This window comes from Pararge aegeria, chromosome 3, assembly GCF_905163445.1.
Source record: "Pararge aegeria chromosome 3, ilParAegt1.1, whole genome shotgun sequence".
In the NCBI taxonomy this organism is placed as follows: Eukaryota; Metazoa; Arthropoda; class Insecta; order Lepidoptera; family Nymphalidae; genus Pararge; species Pararge aegeria.
Window position 1 is genome coordinate 17,340,347 of NC_053182.1, and position 21,781 is coordinate 17,362,127.

Below are 21,781 nucleotides of genomic sequence, written 5' to 3' on the forward strand. Positions count from 1 at the left end.
CCATATATCCTGTTTATAATGGTCAGACAGACAGGTCTTTGACACTCTTATCGTATCCAAAACGTGTTACTGCGGTGTTCAGTCGAGTCCTTTAGGGCTTAGGGTTCAAAGTTCACACACAGATGACTACAGAAGTTCACAGCGCACAGCTTATATAACAATACAAATAATCGTACGGAAGAATAACAAGCGCTATCTTAATAGTATTAAGGTGCAACTTACCACGATGTTTAAGTTATGAAGCTATCAAGGTCTGTCTTCAAGACCAAAGGAGTTTGACTTCTGTACGCAGTATTTTTATCTTTTCTGTGGTGTAGTACATAAAAGAGATATATGTATTAATAAATTCGACAGTCATCGCGTGCCAAGACGTAGTTCATTAAAATACACCCGGACGGCGAATATATATTTTTAACCGTTCTTTTTATACGATTTCGCGAAAAACCTATTAGGGGAAATGGGTTTAGTATAACTGCCTAACTCAAATAGGTTAGCACGCTACCATCTTAGACTGCATTATCAGTCTTGAAACAAAAAAGTTATATCTTATCATAAATAAATAATTTAAAATTATTCAGTTTCTTTTTTAATTTTTTTCATATATTGTCTTTTCGTGTTACAGTGTCCATTGAAAGTCTACTTTAATAGTAATTGAGCATCTTGTAGCTACCTATAAGTTAAACCATATTTTTACGTAATACATTAACATATGATAATAGCCTATAATATTATATTAGTTAATTTAAAAAATAGAAGCATATAAGTATGTAATTATTGTATAAAATGACAACAGAGCTGTTTATTGAATCAACTAAAACCATAATTCGACTTGCGCGCTATTCTTGGCTAAGTAAAATGATAAGAGAGCTGTTTATTGCATCAACTAAAACCATAATTCGACTTGCGCGCTATTCTTGGCTAAGTAAGATGATAAAAGAACTGTTTATTGAATCAACTAAAATCATAATTCGACTTGCGCGCTATTCTTGGCTAAGTAAAATGATAGGAGAACTGTTTATTGAATCAACTAAAATCATAATTCGACTTGCGCTATATTCTTGGCTAAGTAAAATGATAAGACGGCTGTTTATTGGATCAACTAAAATCATAATTCGACTTGCGCGCTATTCTTGGCTAAGTAAGATGATAAGAGAGCTGTTTATTGAATCAACTAAAACGTAATTTGACTTGCGAGCTATAGTCAGCTAAGCGATGTTTCCCGTAGAATTATAGCGTAATATTTGAATTTTGATCAAAGTTTGAGCCAATATATTATAGTACATACGTTTAGTTTCATTTGGTTTAGATTTCAGTGGGTCGTGTACGGATTAAGCTACGAGTATATCTTGGGTTGCAGTTAACTATTTCACTCGAAATTAGAACACTAAATTCGACTGACTATATACTTTTGAACTACGAAAGTTTAGTTTCATAGGGTAAAGGAGTGTCCACAACCTCTCTTGAAATCTTTACGCAGGATTAAGTTTAATTCTAAACAATCGATATATCTTTGTGTAACTTGGGTTACAGTGGACCGTTTGGGGCAAATTTAGTTCAACTTTTGAACTACGAAAAGTACGTACGTAAGTATAATTTTTATATTTTATTAAAATTTATATTTTATTTAAAAGTATTTTTCAACTACGTTTGGAGAAAATATCAAATCCTAAAGTTGCCATCAACTTTGGCCGTGTTTAAGTTGTGTTTTCAAAAATCTCATAGGAACCCTTTATTTTTCGAGATAAAATGTAACCTATCCATCTCCAGGATGTAAACTATATATATGCAAAATATCAAGATCTTATTTAGACCGCGGTTTTTACTAGTTATAATTAAAAATTAAATTAAAAGTTGTTTCGAACAAAATCCACTCAACTTTTTATCTGTAGTGTAAAAAGTTTAAAAGTAGTTCCAATGAAATGAGTCCGATAAGAGATTAAACTTCGTGGGACTTTAATGAAGCAGACTTTAACTACTTTGTTGGCGGCTCGGGAAACCTCCAACAAAAGTTTATTTTGTTTATTTTATCTTTCTTTAGTAATTACTGTTAATAATCTGTTTTTAGCGCTTCTCGGTCCCGAATAAAGCCATAAAAATCGGTACCCGTACCAAGACTGATTTACTAACAACTAAATCAGTACCGCTAAGAAATTTCAGCAATGGTCAATGACTAGTTGACAGTCGCTTAACGAAAGGGTTGCTGGTTTGTCCTAGTTCATATATAACGTGTAAATGAAAACCTATTTTTTGTTATTTCACTACAAGTTAGCCCTTGACTGCAATGTCAACTGGTGGTACGTGATGATACAGTCTAAGATGTCAGCGGACTAACTTGTTAGGGATTATGGTAGTTATACCCCTAATCTGTTTCTACGCGACATCGCACCGGAACACTAAATTGCTTTGGTAGGGTGGTAACTAGCCACGGCCAGGGTCTCCCACCAGACCAGACCCGAGAAAATTCAGAAATTATAAATTTTCAAATTGCCTCTACCGTGAATCGAACCCTGGACCTCCCTAAATTCAGAGTGCTCACCGTTGTGCCAGGGAGGTCTTCAAACTTTAAAGGGTGGTACATTATGAATTATGAACTGCCTCTGAGACTTATCTGTGAAACCGAAAACCTAATAATTTTTGAGCAACCAATGTCATAGTTTTACTAAATTCAAAATTCAAAACTCATTTATTTCAAGTAGGCCTAATATAAGCACTTTTGAAACGTCAAGTCTGTCTGTTTGTAGTGATTCTACCACCGGTTCGGAAGGCAGATTCTACCGAGAAGAAGCCGGCAAGAAAGTCAGCAGTTGCTCTTTTCCAACATCAACAATTTATATTTTGCATTTTAACATTAATTTTTCTATCTTGTGAGAGCTGAAAGCGGAGCCGAGGAACTAAAATAAATAATATACAGCCCTAACATCACATGCAAAATTGAAATCATGTGACTCCTGTAATTTACGCGTTGCGTAGCGTAGCGTAGCGGTATTATGCGCGTGTCGGTCTTTTACCTTCAATGGGGTTGTCATTAGTTAACACTTAGAATGTATTTAATTCCTTTGTATCGAAAAATAAACATGCTTCTTTTGATTTAATACTTTTACAGGTTAATTCCTTATGAAATATAGTTACGCATCCTTCAAATTTATTTGCTAATACGGTTACACGTTGCATATAAATGAAGGTTTGAAATAGTGGGTGATTAAAGTTCCAATAGCAAAAACAGATAGATATTAACAGTCCACATCTCAGTCGTTTTTTTAAATATGTTGACAGAACTTGAATCGCTCTCTTTTATATCCGTAATTGGTATCGGACGTTTTTATATTTTGCACTATCATCATAGAAAAAAACTTTGCGTTAGGTATCTGATTTATAGAGGAAGGTTAAAGACTATGTAGCGGTACGCTACGTCCCGTATTTTGCACCGTAGCAATGCTAGTAAGGAATAAAAATGTCAAAGGGATATAACCTTTTGTATTGCATGTAACGTGGAGTACTCGTGTGGAAATTTTACGGCTCTATATAAAGGAAACTCGGAGTAATTACGAGTACGCCGTCATTACTAGTGATTCCGCAGATCAGACACGCAGCGTGTTTCTGTACACTTATGGCGTGACACCCGCAATTAAGGATATAACGTCGCCTACGGAATTTTCCCATAAAAAATGTAATTTGCTCTACATTACGGTTGCTATGTTGCTTATTCTATTGGATAATTTAAGAGTTCTTTTCCATAACGTGCTTACGTCATAATAAAGAAATGAATTACCTACTTCTTGGTTTATGATAAAAAAAATAAAAAAGTTATTAAAAATTCAAATTTTAAAGTGTTATTTTGGACTTTTTATAATATATTATCATTATTATTTTATAAAATAATATTTAAAATTACTGATTATTTCCATAAATTGCTGAATCTTTTAACAAACTGTGCCAAGTCAGAAAATTTCAAAAACGAAATACGTAAAGGAAAAAACTATTAAAAGGTGCATTTTTTTATAAAATTAAAACAAGCAAACAAGTTGGATGAACCCCATCTTGCTATAGACAATTCAACATAAATATTATGTCCTGAACCATTAAATAGTAGTTATTTAATTATATTGTTAATACTTATAGATATTCCAATTATTTGAATTGAAACTGTATTTTCGCCAACGACTCGGGGTTGCTAGTGCACTGATAAAATAGCAAAATACCCCGATGTCAATATACTTAAGAGTGATGAGGTATGAATCCATAAGTGGGGCTTTTTTGTCCATAGTCAGGTGAGATTACCACCTTTTTACCACCATAAGTAATGGCTAGACTATTAGGGAAGTTGCACCTAATAAGTTTCTTCACGTCATGGTACCAACACGGCAGGTCTCTGTCGGTAGGCTGATAGTCACCCACCCACCGGACCAGACACGATTAAATTCCGAAATTTTAAGCTGCCAAATTTTTGGAGGCGAACAAACTGTTACTTTAAAATATGAAGTTTCTTATCTTGTTGGACAGCCGAATGGACCAGTGGTCAGCGATCTTGCTTTCTTAGTCCAAGGCCGTGGGTTCGATTCCTACAACTGGAAAATGTTTGTGTGGTGGACACGATTGTTTTCCAGTGTCTGGGTATTTATATGTACGAGTAAATTATAAGTATTTATATATATTATATTCATAAAAATATTGATAAGCTATCTTAGTACCTATTTCACAAGCAGGCTTACTTTGCCGCTAGATAGCGATGTGTGTATTGTCGTATTATATTTATTTGTTATTTTTTTTATTCAGGTATTTTTACTAATTGCCAGTGGCGTTCACAAATGTTGCAGACACATGGCATCGTGACACTTACAAAGTGTAAACACGTGTCATGTGACACTCCTATGTAAGGATGCTTGCACTAATTACTTGTGTCGCCGCGAGTGATGACAGCGTTAGAGCGAGCTGCTGTAGCGTAATAAAATCGTATTCATTCGACTTTGACTTAGCATGGCTACATTTCTGCTGTTCGAATTGTGTTTGAAATTAGAATTATTATTTGAATCGTTAACTAACACCTGATGGCAATGAATAATCAATGTAATCCAATGATGGCTGATATAATTTAGTAGTGCTATCCTTATCTACATTGAAGAGTAGGAAAGGAATAGCAGTTACCCCATTCAATCCTGAAGATTTTGGATTAGATTAATTTTATTAATTTCGGAGGTAAGACAAGGATTGGTCGGAGGTAGCAATAAAGCTTTTCCACTATGGATATGATATAAGTTATTAAAGTTGCACCCCAAAATTTTAATTTAATAAAAATTATAAAGAACTCACTTGTTGATTGGTAGAGTCTCTACAAACAGACTGACTTGACGTTTCAAAAGTGCTTATTAATTAGGCCTACTTGAAATAAATGAATTTTTAAATTTTCATTGCCTCGAAATAGGAAATTGCCAGTCCCCCCGATCTTCACCAACCTGCATTGGAGCCACATTGTGGGGTCAATGCTCTTAAATCCTCTGTACTATTAGAGAGAAGACCTGTGCCCAGAAGTGGAAATGGGACGTTAAGGCTGATGATAATGACTAAAAAGATGAAGTAATAATTAATTACTCATCATCATCATCATCATATCCACCGATAGACGTCCACTGCTGGACATAGGTCTTTTGTAGGGAGTTAGTTCCAAATTCCACGGTTCTAAGCCGCTTGGATCCAGCGGCTACCTGCAACACGCTTAATGTCGTCTGTCCACCTCGTTGGGGTTCGACCAACGCTGCGCTTACCAGTTCGGGGCTGCCATTCCAGCACCTTGGGACCCCAACGTCCATCCTTTCTACGAACTATGTGCCCGGCCCATTGCCACTTCAGCTTCGCGACTCGTTGAGCTATGTCGGTAACTCAGAAATGTGAGATTCGTAGAAGATCCTTCTACGAATCTCCACATTTCTGATTCGATCGCGTAGAGTTACTCCGAGCATATCTCTCTCCATCGCCCGCTGAGTGACTCTGAGCCTTCTTATGAGGCCCATAGTTAACGACCGAATTAATTACTAACAACTTTTTTTTTTTTTTTTAATATACTACGACAATACACACATCGCCACCTAGCCCCAAAGTAAGCGTAGCTTGTGTTATGGGTACTAAGATGACTGATGAATATTTTTAGGGATTATATATAAATAAATACTTAGAAAATACATATAAACACCCAGACACTGAAAAACACTTATGCTCATCACACAAACATTTTCCAGTTGTGGGAATCGAACCCACGGCCTTGGACTCAGAAAGCAGGGTCGCTGCCCACTGCGCCAGTTGGCCGTCAAAATTAGATTACTTAGAATTAGATTATCAGAACTTAGTAAAATTTAAAGTTACGGATAAATCATGAATTTCTTATTCATTGGAGGCTTCTTGCCATGTAAAAATAAAACAATATTCAACTTTGGCTATATTTATCAACATTGTTTTATTATTCTTACATCGCGAATTGAATACGAAATAACAAAACCCTGCTTAAACAAAATAAACAACAACATCAATTTGTTTAAAATTATAACGTTAAAACAACCATTTGTAATAATTATAATTGTAAAACAACATGTTTTGTTACGAGATGCCCGATGAAGATGTAAATGTAGATATGATTTTAAATTATGAATTATGTCTTTTTAGTCTGCACATTTTTTTTGGCGCAGGAAAAAAGTTTTACGGCTACATCCGTCAGAACGCAGGTTATGTAGGACTCTCTCCCTCTGAAGGGGAGATACTTGAGCTAAAAACACCACAATCCCTTTTGGTCATTCCTTGCCGTCTATAAGCAACTGAGCCGATTGCCGGGCCTCCCGGGCTACAGACGAGGGATCGGGATAGCTTGACCCCCCTCAGACGGCAGGGAGGCTTGTATAGTGACGGGTAGCTGGTGTAGTATGCACCCTAATAAACATCAAAGTCAGACTCCGAACCCCAGTAAGTTTGTTTTACATGGTCTTGAGAACAAAACTCCTTGAACCTTTAGAGCGACTCCGCTATACAGTTTTGTTGTGTAATTTAAACAAACTAACATAGCATGTAAATTTACACAACTTTAACGTAGATGTCGTAAGTACAGATGGACTGTTAAAGTTTATTATTCTCTATCCTTATAATCGCTGTGTTTCTAAACTGTTTGCTGTTGCTTTAATACCTTCTAAAATTTAATAGTGATAGAGAAGCGTTGATAGCGCAGTGGGTAAGGCTTTGGCTTCGCTTTCGTGGAGACCGAGTTCGAGCCCAGCAGGACTAGCATGGGCGGGAGATAAAAATTATATCCCCTTAATAACTGGAACATGGAATAGGAGAAGTTTACTTCCGTTTGTTAATACACATATATATTATTTGAATATTATTTTCACTGGTGCGCCAGTGCTCTGAGTGTTGATAAAGCTGCGGGAGAAGATAAATTTATATCCTTTCCCCGGGGATATAATTGTCTCCTGCCCATGCTAGCCGTGGAGCCCCGGCACGCAGCACTAACTTTTCGGAGATATTTGCGTTTTTAATTTAAACAATTTAAATATCACTTGCTTTAAACGGTGAAGTAAAACATCTTGAGAAAACCTGCATGCCTGAGAGTTCTCCATAACGTTTTCAAGGGCGTGTGAAGTCTACCAATCCGCACTAGGCCAGCGTGGTAAACTACGGCCTAAACAATTATCATTTTGAGAGGAGTTCCCTGCAGTGAGCCTGTATAGGGTTGACGATGACAATTTAATGCTTTCTCAACACCAGTGATGATGACGATGACAATTTAATGCTTTCTCAACACCAGTGATGATGACGATGACAATTTAATGCTTTCTCAACACCAGACATTCCCAAAGTTGTCCAGGTGGACCCCGAGAGGTCCACAATAGGCTTGACATAGTTTAGGTTAGTACCTACAGAATAAAAACATAGTCTTGGAACTACGCTTTTACGTTAGCAGGAAATAATAAGTTAAATAAGCTGATTTTGTCAGGCTGTGTTTCGGTAAAAGATTGTCGTGTTGAGACATCGTGTTCAGATTTTTTGGGGAAAATTTTTAACATCACCTGACAGAAAAATCTGATAACCAGGCAGGTGTTTGACAGATACGTTCGAAAATTTAATGACCGTAACTTTCGCTGGTGTGTGACAGATACGTTCGAAAGATTTGGAAATATGGCAGAAATGTAGCAGCAAGGGGAGTGACAAGGATATTGTAATCTGCCATCACAACACGGCACTAGAATGCAAAACAAAACTGCAAATTGCAATTTAACATACTGAACTCGAATCCGAATATGTCACAATCTTATTACAATATCTCACACAATATTTTGCAATAGTCACTTTCAACTCCCATTAATGTGCTCATAGAAAAGTCCTATTAAGTATAGCAGACTACGTCAACGATAAAAATGCTTGGGTGTAAATCATTGCTCTAACCAGGTTACTTTTTTATTAGTTTTAATGACAAAAAAACAACCGGCTTAGTTTGTCGTGGGCTTGTTCTTAGACCAGGGCGGGTTTGGAACCCTCGTAGCTTTAGTTTAAAGTTGACGAATTTAGTTATCGCCATCAACTCACTTCTATGTCATATTTTACATGTTATGTACGCATCAAAAGAGCCATTTTATAAAATATTATGTATCTTATTTGAATAAATAAATATTTGACTTCGACTTTGACATTCATCGATTAATAATTACCAAATATTTACATTCCTATTGGGCTCAAATATTATGTAACTTCACGAACTTTATCTTGAGTTATGTGCCCAAAGTTACATAACTTAATATTGCAACAAAAGGGACAGCTTTCTATTTGATTATAAAAGGGATGCGAGTTAATTTGCCAAGGATGAAAGTTGGTCTCACGAGGGTCACTTTAATAACTTGGAGCGTGAATCATGAAGTGACCTCGGCGTATTGTGACGTAATAATTTAGTGAGCTACAACAAGTTCACATTGTGTCACTGTCAAACATAAAGGACGTTTGAAAATGAATTTAATAGAGCATAAGGGACGACTTGGTTTGTACCCTCATACGTCCCAAGTGAACCGTATTTAAATTTAAATCTTATATTTGGAAACTAGTTTAGGTCCCCAGTATGGTTAGGAAATCTTCTTTCGCCCATTAATTAGCCTAATAATAGGATATTATAAATAAAGCAATTAAAAAAATTATAAGTCTGAAAATTTATTCACCATCAATTTATGTTGGCGAAAAATTAACTAAATTAGTGACAATAACTGTTAATAAAAATAAATATTAAAGTATCTGCCAAAAAGAGAAAATGATTAATCTGACCATTAAAAAACTGAGCTAAATAAAAATTAAAGCGGGTGAATGAATATACTGAGTGGGCGAATTTTATATTAAATGAGCGAAGATAAATTGTTATGGTGATAAAATGGCGGTAAGCGACTATAAAGTAGGTGTTGGAATGGCAACCCCGCACCAGTAAACGCAGCGTTGGTCGACCCTCAACCAGGTGAATAGACGGCATCATCGACAGAATCGTGGAGTTTGGAACGGCCTACAAAACGAACGACCTACGAGTATGTCCAGCGGTGGACGTCAATCGAAAATAAAATCCGAAATCATAAATCAAGAGTTCCGAAAAAGTTAAGTTTTATCGTGTAACAGTTTTCTAAGTTTGTGCCGTTCGCTCACTTAGTATTTTAGTAAGCCATATTCAGTTATTACAATACCAATATATTTTCTTATAAAATTTACTCAATTTCAGTGAGAATTTCAGTGAAAAATTCTTACTGTAATTAAGTTTCAGGTTGTATGTAACTTTTTCCAATAGGGTACGTATTGTTGACGACACCTGGGCTTTCCAATGAAAACCGATATCAACTCGAACATAATTAACTTTTATTATTGGATAACAGCTGGATTTACATTTCTGTGCGTAAATTGAAAACCTACACTACAATTTTTCTCACTTGTGTTATAATGTAATCAATCTTTTCATCACTTTTTAGAGAAGAATTGTTTAAAAATATTAAAAAAAGAACAAGTGCGATAAAATAAACGAAAAAAAGATTTTCTTGAGTGAGCTTCAATAATAATTTTATTAAATATTTTAATTGAAACTTTACATCAAAGAGCAACGACAAGATGTTTTACATTATAAGACGGGAGAAAAAAAATTGAATTTACACACATATTCGAATTAGTTGGATTCTGAATGCCGCCAAAACTGTGAACCACAGACAATGACAATAATATTCAAATGAATACGGTTGCATTTAAGGTTGCTAACAGTATAGATTACCTATAAGCGATTTGAGAAATTATATTATATTTCATAGCTGCGTATGTTAAAGTACTTAACTTATGAAACCATCAGCCTTTCTCATTCATAACGAGGATTATGGAGGGCCTTACCGCGCTGTCGCTTTCTACTCGTATATAAGCAAAAAGGATTATTTTCGTTAGAAATTTCTCATAAAGACGTATGTTTACAGTCTAACCAACATTTTCAAGGAATTTTCCTGCAGAATTTTGTAAATCCCGTAAATATAAATAATTCAGCTGGTCGGTTTTAAGGTCAAAACTAATTTCAAAATTTTAAATTGTGTACCTTAGCACAGGAGAATTTAAAACTACTAGGTAATAATTATCGAACCAAAACCAGCCGCCCCATTGGTCTCCTCACCGAATGAGAAGGGTTTAGACCGTAGTCCATTAAGCTGGCCAAGTGCGGATTTGTGGACTTCACACTTCTTCAAGAACATTGTTGAACTCTCAGACATGCAGGTGTTAGCCACTGAGCTGTCACCGTTTTGAAACTACTTATGTACAAGGGCCGGAAAGCTCCAAAAAGCTTGGTGTGCTCAACAGAGCAAAAAGCATAGACTCCAGCTCTATAAAGCGCAAGTAAGACCTCACATGGAGTACTGCTCACATCTTTGGGCTCGGACACCTCTTTACCAAATCCTTCGATTTGATCGGATACAAAAGCGGGCAGTTCGACTTGTTGGCAATCCCAAATTGACTTGAAGTTTCGAGTCCCTGGGGCACCGAAGAGATGTTAGCTCCCTTTGTGTGTTCTATCGACTCTATAATGGAAAATGTTCTGAAGAGTTGTTTGCGTTGATACCTCCTTCCCTGTTCTCTGACCGCACCTCACGCCGTAGAAATAAATTCCACCCTCATCATCTGGATGCCTGGTATTCTTCTACTGTTCGAAATACCAGATCATTTCTACCGCGCACTTGCAAATTATCGAACTATCTACCATCTGATGTGTTTCCTCAAAAATACAATCTAGGGTTATTCAAGGGGGGGAAAAACAAATTCCTTAAAAGCCGGCAACGCATCGGTGGCTCCTCTGGTGCTGCAGATGTTTATGGGCGGCGGTGATCACTTATCATCAGGTCATCCACTTGCTCGTTTGCCCAATATTAATAAAAAAAAAAAAAGCGATGAATAGTTCGGTGAGAAAGGCGTTAATAGTTTCCGTTATCATGCGTGTATAGCAAGTTTCAAGATTAGTTATTGTTTTGGGCTTCTAATTTCACATCACTTATATGCAACAATATCTGCTCCAGTAATAACATAGAGCTGAGAGATATAACAATTATCCCTATTTTAAAAGCTTACTAATCAGTCTTAAAGCTAGATTATAATTTTAAAAAATTCTGACGCATGCGCTCAAATTTATGGAAGGGAAAAAAATTTTTTTTGAGTTTACTTTGCGGATTAAAACACATTTACGAAAATAGGCCAACAATATTTAAGAAATAGCTTTTCATTGAAAAACTGTCTTCGGAAGATAAAGGGCAAGTTATACGAGTATAATATAATCAAGAAATTTTTGGTACAAACATAGGCAAAGTTATGGCATACCTACTCGTAGTTCTTTCTGGTGTTTTTAAGGATATGATGTACGTGTCCCGGGAGCCTCATAAGTTTAGTTCACTGGACTGGATCGATTTCATGGCTCCGTGAACAAAGTATCTATAACCTGCAGTGCTGTTAGAGGCCATAAATCTATTTCGGTGTTATGAACAAAATAAAAAGAATAGTTATCCGTATGTTTGCACTTTACACCTTTGTCCTCAGGCTGTAATGTCTGATATTACGTCAACAAAGACGTAATAACACTTTACATCTTGGTCCTTGTGTTTCGTGTATAAGAAGCATCCCGTATCAAGTGTCAACTGTGCGTTGCAGTGGCGACATTAATTGAATTAATTGTGGTCGTTTAATGCCTTAATGCCGCAAAATAAGCATTTAATTTTGGAAGGTTTATTCTATACAGAAGTTAAAGTTTTCACTTTTTAACACTAGTGTAGTAAACTATCATTATTTTGAATATTGCTTAGAGTTACCGTAGATAGGATAGCTTGAAGGGGCTGTCGATGGTTGCCGTTAAAAACAGCTGTGTAATTTGTATTTATTTTAAAGGACGTGTATGAAACCTACGTCGTTAGATATGAAAGAGGTACTTAAAGTCTTATAAACTTCATACTTTGGAGTACGGTCCAGGTTATATTATCGTTTCATAGAGATCTTCTTCGCTAAGACTTCCGTGGTCTATCAAGCTCATCAAAGGACCGATAGCAAATCGATTATCCGTACAAGTACCTTCTACGTACCTTCGAGCATTTGCACCGGACTTTTTTCACCCTGCGTTAAATGAATATATAACGCAGGGTGATAAACAGATAAAACACAAGCTGTTGGCATGTAGTAGCTAGTAGACTTAGCTTTTATCGGTGCAATGAAGCAGCGATATTGGGCGGGAGCTTGACTTCCCTATTGGGAGGCAGAGTTCGAATCCCAGTACCTCATACATCCTCATACATCCCAATAAACATACGCAAACTATCTAAGAAAACGTAAAACTAAATTTTTACTATCTAAAACTAGAACCAATTATGGAAAGAAAAGTATACTGTGTGAGGGAGTGCTGTTGTACAATAATTTACCTGAGAGAATCATTAACACTAAAAGTTTACCAATGTTTAAAAAACTTGTTATTGAACATGTACAAAATACCGTTCAGTTAAGTTAATGTTACCTCTTTCCTATAAAACGATTTGTATTATCGCTCGCTAACTTTTTCTTTAACCACCCGCAAAAATTTTTACTTTTAAATAATATGGTACATCTGTAAAGCACTTTGAGATTTTGTATCTACTAATTTTAAAATATTATTGTATTCTCGATGTAAGTGAACTATTGTGTTCTTTTTTGAGAAAATAAATGTCTTTAAGCTGAAAGGTGTGTGGAGTCCACCAAAATGCACTGGGCCAGCGCGGTGGACTACGGCTTTAAACCCTTCTCATTGTGGGGAGAGAACTGTGCTCTATAGTAGGCCGGTAATAGGTTGGTGTGATGATGATGATGATGATGATGATCGCTTAAAGCGATAAGACTGCCTTTGCGCATCTTATATATATATTTTTATTGTTTTGTAATTTCTTGTTTTCGCTTTGATTTGTGCAATAAAGACTATCTATTTATCTATCTATGATGACGATGATTCAATAAAAATATTTTGAAACGTTGACCATGATTAATAGAGAAACTGCTGAGTTGCTTTTTGGTTTCCTCTTGGCACAATTTGCATTCCGAACCGGAGGCAGAGTCACAACAAACATAGAGACCTAACTTTTCAAAAGAGCCTAATGTCTACTAAAATAAAGAAAAATTTTTGTTATTGTTTATGCAAGCACAAACACAAATTGGGTGTTTTGTGGCCACATTTAAAAAATGAGTTCGAATTTCCTTCAGTAATTTAAAAATATAATAGAAAAAGACCCGCAACAATGGTAATTACTACATAATTTTGTTCTTTAATTAAATCACTAGTTAAGAAGAAGAAAAATAAGAAGAAGAAGCACTTTTTTGCGCGTATAACATACAGGAAAAGAAACATTAAGGTATACAGTAACAATGTATACATGTAAAGGCGGCCTAATTGCTGCAAGCAATCTCATACAGGCAACTTTTGTAGGAATGACTTACAGCAAGAGAACGAGAAAGAGATAGCGCCAAGGGTGTTGTAATATATACATAAATACCAAAGGTATAGATACAATTAAAAAGATAATTGTAATAAATATACGTAATATATAAATATATAACATAGTTATTATATAAAAGTAGATTTAGGTACAATTTTATAGCTTAGCTGTAGTAATATACCATACCAATGTCCGACGCGTTATGTTATCTTCAGGAATTTGCAGGAGGGAATTTTTTCGTTTAAGTTGTTTTAATTTACAAGATTATAACACAAATCTCCTTACTTTACATATAAATTACCTATTTTGTGTAGAAACCTTATTTTAAAATGCATCAATGATACGACTGTTTTGTATTTGACTTTGGATATTAAGGAGGTACCATTGCCTTTAAAACAAGATACCTGAATTGTTTTGCGTCGCCGCACAGTGTTTGTCTTCTCACTGTCGTTACAGTCGGAGGTTAATCTAAATTTTCCATTAAAGGAATAGAATCTTACTTGTTTCCTTGTACTGCAAGAGATTGATTATTTTCGTTAAATTCCCAGGAGCGTGCTAAACAAAATTGCTTCGGTCAACCCCGAGGAGCGGGGAATAAATTTAATATTGCTACAATTTCTTATTTTGTTTTGGCAGGTAATTGTCGTCTTTCGTCTATATATTTTAACCCTCATTCTAAAATTACCAATTATTATGGTGATAATTTTGAAAGTGCAAGAAGAACTGAACTAATTTCAACGAAATTTTACTATCGCAGTAACAAGATGAGTTCGCAATGACATAGATTGATAGATAAATAGATAAAACACTTTATGGCACACACAAAGAAATAACACACATTACAAATTAATAGCAAAGGCGGTCTTATTGCTGAAGCAATCTCTTCCAGACAACCTTTGGTGGAAGTTATTAAAAATATTAAAGAGTAGCGGCGCAATATACTTATAAAATATACTGGCTTAAAATATATATACATGCCAAATAATATATATAATATATAGTAGCGTGCATAGAAGGTATGTACAGGGTATGAGATGATATAAAATGAAGAAAATCTGCAATACGAGCTATAAATACTTAAGGATAGGCTTTGTATAACTCTTACAATGCCGATCCTTAAGTTTTTTATAACTCGTACTGGAGATTTTCTTTATTTTATATGATCTGCATTCTCTGTGCATACCCTCTACGCACGCCACTGATAATATATATAACACTCCTTTATAACCCAGACTTGTATGGTTGTCGCGAATTGTAGCAAATTATGCTTATTTATTATTCGTAAGCAGGAACCGTTTATTTTACCGGGATACAATTTATACGTCTCTAAGAGACAAACTATTTCTATACAAAGCATAAAGGTAAGTTAAGTGGTCTAGCCAAGCATAGGTAGGAAATGCTTTTTTTTACAGCCGGTTGGCGCAGTGGGCAGCGACCCTGCTTTCTGAATCCATTGGCTTCGATTCCCCCAACTGGAAAAAGTTTGTGTGATGATCATGAATATTTTTCAGTGTCTTGGTGTTTATCTGTATAAAAATAATCATCAGCTATCTTAGTAGGTACCCATAACACAAGCTACGCTTACTTCGGGGCTAGGTGGCGATGTGTGTATTGTCGTAGTATATTTATTTATTTGTTTTATTTATTTAAAATCCTTCGGGTATGTTTTTCTAGCACCTCTTCTAAGATGCCGAACACGTGTGCCGAATTTCATCAAAATCGGTTTAACGGTTGGGACAAACATAGGTTGCAAACAAAGAAATAGACATACACAACTTCGCATTTAAACTATTAGTATGGATTATATTTATCAAATTACTTCATTCTTAAGTTTACGCATAAAATGTAATTAACAATAGTTATTTTAATGTTATAGGTTATTAGGTCTATCAGGTAACTCGATTCAAACGCAATTTGAACGCAAATATCGGGTAAATTTGTATCTGGAGCAGTGCTTGATTGCAGCCGATGCAATTACTTCATAATAACCACAGAGTGAAAACAAATAAGTAGTTACTATGAGTAACATACGTATTTGTATGACATACCGGTATTTATTAAATATATAAATACAATAAATATTTTGCAAATGTTGCGTGGTATAAATAACGCGATGAGCTTTCCTCGGGTAAAATTTGGAGCACAGCTTATGTATAACATTTTTGCTTGGCAAAGTTGTCCTAATTTGAGTCTTTTTACAATCGTAAATTCTGTATTAGGTACAGATTTTTATTTCTCTAAAGCGCTGCCTAAAGCTCTCGCTTTAATATTATGGACAAATTTAAGCTTTAAAGCAATTGAAATACCTAAGTTACATTTTACTGTGATGTTCCGGAGCTTCGGCACTCGATAACGAGTTTACGAATGCGAGACTACTAATCTCGTACTAAAGACATTAAAGTTCGTCAAAGAGGAAATGAACACTTATTACTCTAACGAGAATTAACTCAGTCAAAGAAATGCCTACTCAGATAAAGGACCAAGAAATATAACTTACGCTAACTGCAATCTGTCACTCATAGTGCGATATTTATATTGCAGCAATCATTTTTTACTAATTTGTAATTGAAGTAATTTTAGAATTTAACAACACAAATACGCGCAAAAAACATTATATTATTGCTGTGTTCCGATATATTTTCAATGCTCTGACATATTATATATATAAAGGCAATAATTTTATATGTTACCGTTTGTATGAAGGTATGATTTTTATTGAGACATAAACTCAGGATATAAACACGTACTTAGTGCGGTGTCAGGTGCGGGCTAGGTTGCGCGCTATGCGATAATCATGTCTCGTCCTATCTTAATTTCTGCTGCCAAGCAGCGTTGAGCTGTGTTGTGCTCTAAAGGGCGTGGTTGCCGGTGTCATTACATGCGGCTTAGCACCTACAGCTGAGATTATTGGACACGGCGGCACCTTGTAAGACGTGGTGCTTTCATGCCCTGCTAAGTTGTTGCTCTATTCATAGTTGACGGTTTTCCATTTGCCATCAATTCTTCTCCTTAGTTGTTACAGTCTTGACAGACTGGTCGTGATCGTCGTCTTAGTTTTGTGGCTCGCTTTTTAATCCGTCGCCACTCCTCTCAAACAGTTGCCGCAAATAAATACTATGAAAATTAAAACAAAAAAGACCGGATGACGTGACAAATCTGGGTCCTGCATATGAGCGTTTGTGAGTGTTTAACTAGTGAAAGAGCCGGAGTAAATTTATCCATATACGACGTGTAAATGAAAACCGAAATACTTAACAGGATTTAGAGGTACATTTTTTTTTTAATAAATACATATACTACGACAATACACACATCGCCATCTAGTCCCAAAGTAAGCGTAGCTTGTGTTATGGGTACTAAGATAACTGATGAATAATATACATAAATACTTATAATATATAGATAAACACCCAGACACTGAAAAACATTCATGTTCATCACACAAATATTGTCCAGTTGTGGGAATAGAATCTGCGGCCTCGGACGCAGAAAGCAGGGTCGCTGCCCACTGCGCCAATCAGTAAAACTTATCAGTAAAACCGAAACCTAATAGTTTTTGAGCAAACCACTGCCAAACTTTCTACAGAAAGAAGTCAGATACCGCCCTAACATCACATGCAAAATTAATATGATGCGAGTACTGTAACTTTATTAGGTACTGCGAGCGTGTCGGTCTTTTATCTTCAATAGGTTTGTCATCAGTAAACACTTAGAATATTTTGAATTCGTATGTATGGATAAATAAATATGCTACTTTTGATTAATACTTTGACAGGGCGATTCGTTATGAAATATACTTATGCATCTTTCAACATTATTTCGTAATTTGAGTATCCCTAAGATCGTAAACCGCTTGGATTATATGGGACACGTTTGTACAATGTAGTTTTTGTTGCAGAGGAGGCGACTGCAAAGGTCGCCGGGGACACAAAGCTGCCGCACAACGAGGCTAACATGATAGTTGGTGAGTTACTTTACCACTCAAAAACTCCATAGGTACTTTTTAGGGTTCCTACCCAAAAGATAAAGCACCATATTACCAAGTTTCGCTTTCCGTCTCTCAGTATGTCAGACTGTTGAAATTTTCACATACATAACCTAACCATTTTTTTTGTACAGAAATTCAAACATTCAGTTGTACAATGTACGTAGGGAAGCTTCTTTTATAATTAAGTTCTATTTCTTTGGGTTTTGACCTTTCGAAGAATCATGGCTATTGTAATCATTATAATTTGTAGATTATAAATACACACTACATTTCCATCATCATCCTCACATCCAGTTATTATACAATTAACGAATTTCTTAATTACTAGGAAGTCCCCGTTTTCAGCTCACACAAAATAGGATGATTGGTAAATTGTACCTAATGGTCGAAAAACAATTGCTGCTTCTCATGGGCGGTAGAGTCTCTACAAACACACAGAAGTGTTTTTTTTATTGCACTACAAGTTAGCACTTGACTGCAATGTCATCATTTGGTAAGCGATGGTGCAGTCTAAGATGGTAGCAGGTTAACCTGTTAGGGAGTATGGCAGTTATATTTTATTAAAATCCCTAATCGGTATCTACATACGCGACATCGTACCGGAACGCTAACTCGCTTAGCGGCACGTCTTTCACCATCAATCCTACATACGACATATGTGACCCTTCGAACGATGTCAGCGATTCCAGTTAGCTTTCTTATCCCTACAATAATTACTGTACTTATTATAGAATCATTAACAGGTGATGTGATTTTAGTTTTAGTGACAACTTTTGACCCAGTTTGAACTCAGCACGCACTTACTGTTCACAGTTATGTGCACTTTTAATTTATGTCTAATATCACTTGCTTTCACGGTGAAGGAAAACATCGTGAGTAAACCTGCACGCCTGAGAGTTATCCATAATGTTCTTAAACGCTCGTGATTACGGATTTAGCTAGCGTGATGGACAACGGTTTAAATAATATGAAATCGGAGAACACTAACACTTTATTGTACACCAAAGACAAAGCAATAAAAAAACGCACTTGAAAGAAAAGGTACAATAGGCGGGCCTTATCGCTTAAAAGCGATCTCTACCAGGCAACCTACCTGAAGTTAAGAAGAAGGGTTAGGGTAATAATACTTAAATAATAAACATAAATTACAAAAATGGATAAATAATAATAAGAAATAAAATAAAATATATGTACTTACTTCATATACGTACACATCTATCTCTATATATATTATATATAAAAGAGAAAGTTTGTGGGTATGTTCCGTATAGGCACCGAAACGGCTGGACCGATTTCAATGAAACTTTCAGGGAATCTCCGGATCGACCTGGCGAGTAATCCTGTAAAGTTTGGTGACGATTGAAGCACTTCTATTTTTGAACTGTCAAATACAGCTTTAATTTACTATGATGATATTCTATTGTTGGGTGTAAATGGGTGTAGATAATGATCTTCACCCGCTCGAGAAGAGAATAGAAGAGAATGAATACGGAGAGAAATAAATGATTTAATATATTATGAGACTTGAATTAAAAATTTAATGATGTAAGTTTATTGTTTAAATAAAATAAAGCATAATCTAGCCCGGCGAAGCGGCCTGGGTACGCTTGTATAATTTAAAAATATAACAGAAAACCGTTCTCATTCCGAGAGGAGAGCGGTGCCCTTTAGTGAGACGGAAATGTGTTGATAATCATAATGATGATGATGACAATTTTAAAAGGAGAAAGTTACCACAGTTAGTCGAATTTGCCTTCTACCAGTGGCGTGCACTCCATATATGCACGAAAGCACTGCATACTCAAATTATTTTATATAACCCGTATTGGAGGGAAATTTTTCCATTTTATGCCATTTACCTGCTTTATGCATACCCTGGTCAGAAACCCTTTGCATAAGGCAGTGGGCCTTATACCTAATAACGCCGATATACAATAACCTTAAACATACTTTATTTACTAACCTATTAGGTATTATTACGCTCGATTAGAAATTAGTACTTAGGGCAAGGCCAAAAGGTCGTTCAACTTGCGTTCGCTGTGCCGTTTAGATTTGCGTCCTGTGTATGACCAAGCCTTACTATGACGACCTCCTTGGCTCAGTGGTGACCGTTGCGGTCTTATCTGTTGAGAGGTACCGAATTCCCTGCAGCAATTTGGTATGGATATTTTGTAAACTCTCCCTGACTTGGTAGAAGGCTTCGGCCATGGTTAGTTCCCGACAAAGACTAGCCGCAAAGCGATTTAGCATTCCGTTTAATATAACTGCTACACCCTTAACAGGGTTAGCTGTTTACCAATTTGGATTGGATCATCACTTATCACTAGGTGGAATTGTAGTCAAATTATTATATAATTACTTACTGTTGTGAACTCAAAAAATATCATGTATTCAGCCATTTCTGACAACAACATTTGAATACAACTGATGCTGATATCAAATATAAAAGTTGTTCACGGCTAACATGTAGTGGAATTTAAAAAAAAATCTTGTGATCCGAAGTCGCAATTTCGAGGGCTCGTGTTTGGTCTTAGCTTAAGGAAAGTGGTCTAAACAATAGCCATTATAATTTGTAACTAAAAGCATTATAAAATCTCTCAAAGGTGATCAAATTTTAGCCAGAAAATTTCACCACAATTAGGCCTCATTTGAATTATAATAACCGATATAAAATACCCTCAAGTCTTTATCAAGTATCACGAACAATTTAACAGTCCATTAAACGTTAGTTGGATCTCCGAAACAGAAGGTATTTATGTAAATTGCGAAGTAGAAATGAGAGTTAGGATCCTTAATAGCCGCATTGAGGATACCCAACTTCGGGAATTAAGTCTTCAGAAGGATCGTTTGTAATTTGTCTATTATTTCTTGACTAGCGGTACCCCGCGACTTTGGCCGCGTACAGCTTCTGATATTTTCCCATGTTAACATTCTTCTGCTATTGAAATGAAATGAAATATTGATTTCGCTAAATATGGGTTAGTTCTTGATGTTTAGGATATGAAGTTCCAACATATTCTGTTTATACATCAACATGCAAAATTTAAACACACATATTATTCACACAATATACCTCGACTCACGGTGTCGGTTTGCCCGCCGGCAGTTCTGCGCCTAATGGGAATTCGGCTATCAAATATCTAATGTAGCCTTCCTAAAGAATAGGGCTATAAATTCTAAAAAATATTTTTCGATTCTGACTGATGGTACCTGAGTTTAACGCGTTAAAACAAACACACAAAGAAAACTTATTCCTCGGCTTGATCAGTATAGATTTCACTGTTAGTTGAATAAAATTAGAGATCTCCATTTGTAAGTAACTTCTATATTTCACTGTGTAGACTCATCTTCCACAGTTCATAAAATTTTAAGCTAATTTTTATAAGTATTCTAATAATTTATAATGCTTTCCTTCCATACCCTTTTCCTGCTTTAGATTATTTTATATAAAATAAAAAGTGGCAAAACAAATTTAACAGTGGAACGAGAATGAGATTAGTTTTAGCTGTAAACAGTTTATATTTATTAAATTCGTTAAACATTTCGTGAGTGAAGACGCATTTATTACATCCTACGTAATTATTTTATTTTAGGCGCGATGGGGTAACTCCTCTTGCGTATATTTCCCTGTCGTCTCATTTTGATACAAAGTTTAAGTTGAGCCTGATGTCCGCTGAGGCGTAACTTACCAGATTTGAGCGCGGTTTGCAATTTACAACAATAGGAATTCAAGCGTTATGGACGCAGGTGTTTGTTGAATTGTTAGGAGGATATTATTTTGGGTTCTTGAGGAACATTTGTCGAGCTTCTTAAGGTGCTAAATGGT

At 35.7% G+C, this 21,781-nt stretch overlaps 1 protein-coding gene across 1 annotated transcript in view; it reads left to right on the forward strand.

Moving 5' to 3' along the window:
* The window catches only part of LOC120637480, a 160,652-nt gene that overhangs the window by 113,952 nt on the left and 24,919 nt on the right, over positions 1-21,781 (forward strand). Inside the window, exon 7 of the mRNA XM_039909344.1 lies at positions 17,866-17,931. Coding sequence (XP_039765278.1) covers positions 17,866-17,931 — 66 coding nt within the window. The remainder of the gene's footprint in view (positions 1-17,865; positions 17,932-21,781) is intronic.